At 43.9% G+C, this 1882-nt stretch overlaps 1 protein-coding gene across 1 annotated transcript; it reads right to left on the bottom strand.

Moving 5' to 3' along the window:
* Window positions 1–6: 6 nt before the first annotated feature.
* On the bottom strand, window positions 7–1143 carry LOC118755915. The gene is made up of 2 exons (XM_036490714.1): window positions 249–1143; window positions 7–135 (listed from the first exon to the last, which is right to left on the bottom strand). The coding sequence occupies exon 1, from the start codon at window positions 1133–1135 to the stop codon at window positions 572–574; it is 564 nt and encodes a 187-aa protein (XP_036346607.1). The 5' UTR covers window positions 1136–1143; the 3' UTR covers window positions 7–135; window positions 249–571.
* Between the last annotated feature and the right edge of the window lie 739 nt (window positions 1144–1882).

Here is a 1882-nt window from a genome sequence, read left to right as displayed (position 1 = left end):
GGGGGTTGTTGCGCTTTAGGGTCGACCTCGAGCGCGAATATCGGCAGCGCATCCTTGTGGTTCCACTTGATGGTTAGGCGCATAAGGTGTTGTACTTGTTGGCCCACCTTCACATACGACGGGAGTACCATGGTTCTAAAATTGAAGTTGAGAGTGAATTTGTAGAGGACTGCGAATCGTAAACGGGTGTGGATTTTTATTGCTCCCCACTACACACACCCAACCCCGTTACTACGTGTACCGCTTACCTTGTCCACTTGTCAGTATTAAGCGTGCGTAAAAGTTCGGGTGACCGCGGCAATCCAATAAGTAAAAGTGGCGTCGGTTTTTGCAAATTTCCCTGACGATGTCCCTTTCTGATTGACTAGCGCAACGGCAAAGTTATCGATACGCGATTTACCCGAATGTGGCGGATCGATTGCGCTAGGGATGTGTTTCGAATCTAAGGGAATATCCCATTGGTTTTTGTTTACTAGGAGCCGGGTACCTTGTAATAATGCAAAATCTATCAAGTATGGAGGGCCACCCTATATTCATTGAATTTCTTGAGAAGGCGAAGGTACTGACTAAGTTAACGTGTTGTGATTAAATCGGCGGAATAATTGCCAAGCACTCGGTGTTTAGCATCGATCAGTTCATATGAATTCGAACCAAGTTTCCGTGAAACATAGGCTCTAATTTTTGGTGGGGCTAGTTTTTGTGCATAGCCCTCTCCGGCCACAGACTGTTTAGGATTGGGAATGTACACTTCCGAGCCAATTTCGAAATGACGTTCTCTTTTGCGGGTCAATGCTCGTTGTGCGGTTTGTTGATATAGTTCGAACTGTTTGTCTCGAATTTCATCAGCCAGAACTTTACGTTGTTCCACATCCTGGGTATGGTATGGATTTACATCCAATAATAATTTATATTCGTTTCCATCTTTCACATATTCACGACCGGTGTGCAGAAAATATGGCGTGTAGCCCGTGGCTGAATGCACTGAAGTGTTAATATCATGAATAACACGAGAAAGATGGTTTTCCCAGGAGCAGTGTTCAAGAAGATCAGCCATGTGAGCACGTAATCCAAGTTTTATGCTTTTGTTTGTCGCCTCCACCTGATTGGCTTGTGGATGGTACAAAGGGGTTTTCATGTGTTTGATATTATAATCGGCGCAAAGCTTTGCGAAAGTTTGACTGACGAATTGAGTACCATTATCTGATATAATGAGTTCGGGGCAGCCATTCACAGTGAATATATGTCGAAGAGAATTGACTACGGATATAGCGTTTGCATTTTTCATGGGCTGCGCCCAGACATATCGCGAGTAGCAGTCGATGGCTACGAAGATCCATTGGTTACGATTTTTAGACATGGGCAGCTTACCGACAAAGTCAATCGATAATTGACGACCTGGTCGTTTTGGTTCTCTATATTCGCCGTGAGGTGTTTTGGTGCTCTCATTACTTGGTTTAATGCGGTGGCATAGTTCACATTGCCGAACGTACTGGTAAACGGACTCATACATGTTTGGCCAGTAATAGCGTTGTGAGATACGTCTGTAAGTTTTCCAAACACCCTGATGCGAATGTTGGTTGTGGTTTTCATCGAGAACTTTGGCTCTCTCAGAAGATGGTACACAAAGTGTCCACAGTATTTCCGCACTTTGATTGGAAAATTTCAATCGATGGTATAGAAGGTTGTTTTCGATTTTGTATCTATCTAATGGTTGTTTTGAGGCCATGGCATGCATTTTGTTGTACCATTTATCGCCAGTATTTGGGTCAATGTTAATCACGGACGTGATTGGGGAAAGATTCACGTGAAAATCACTCGGAAGGTCAATTGGGTTTCTGCGAACGATGTTGAGAAGAGCAAAAGAACGAGATAAGGCGTCAGG

Source organism: Rhagoletis pomonella, unplaced genomic scaffold (genome assembly GCF_013731165.1).
Source record: "Rhagoletis pomonella isolate Grant_MI unplaced genomic scaffold, Rhpom_1.0 Rhpom_scaffold_07907, whole genome shotgun sequence".
Lineage (NCBI taxonomy): Eukaryota > Metazoa > Arthropoda > Insecta > Diptera > Tephritidae > Rhagoletis > Rhagoletis pomonella.
This window is presented reverse-complemented; position numbering and strand designations above follow the sequence as displayed.

What these genes read in the sequence shown, in the direction of transcription:
- LOC118755915 (XM_036490714.1), bottom strand. Translation starts at nt 1,135, where the DNA reads ATGAAAACCCCTTTGTACCATCCACAAGCCAATCAGGTGGAGGCGACA.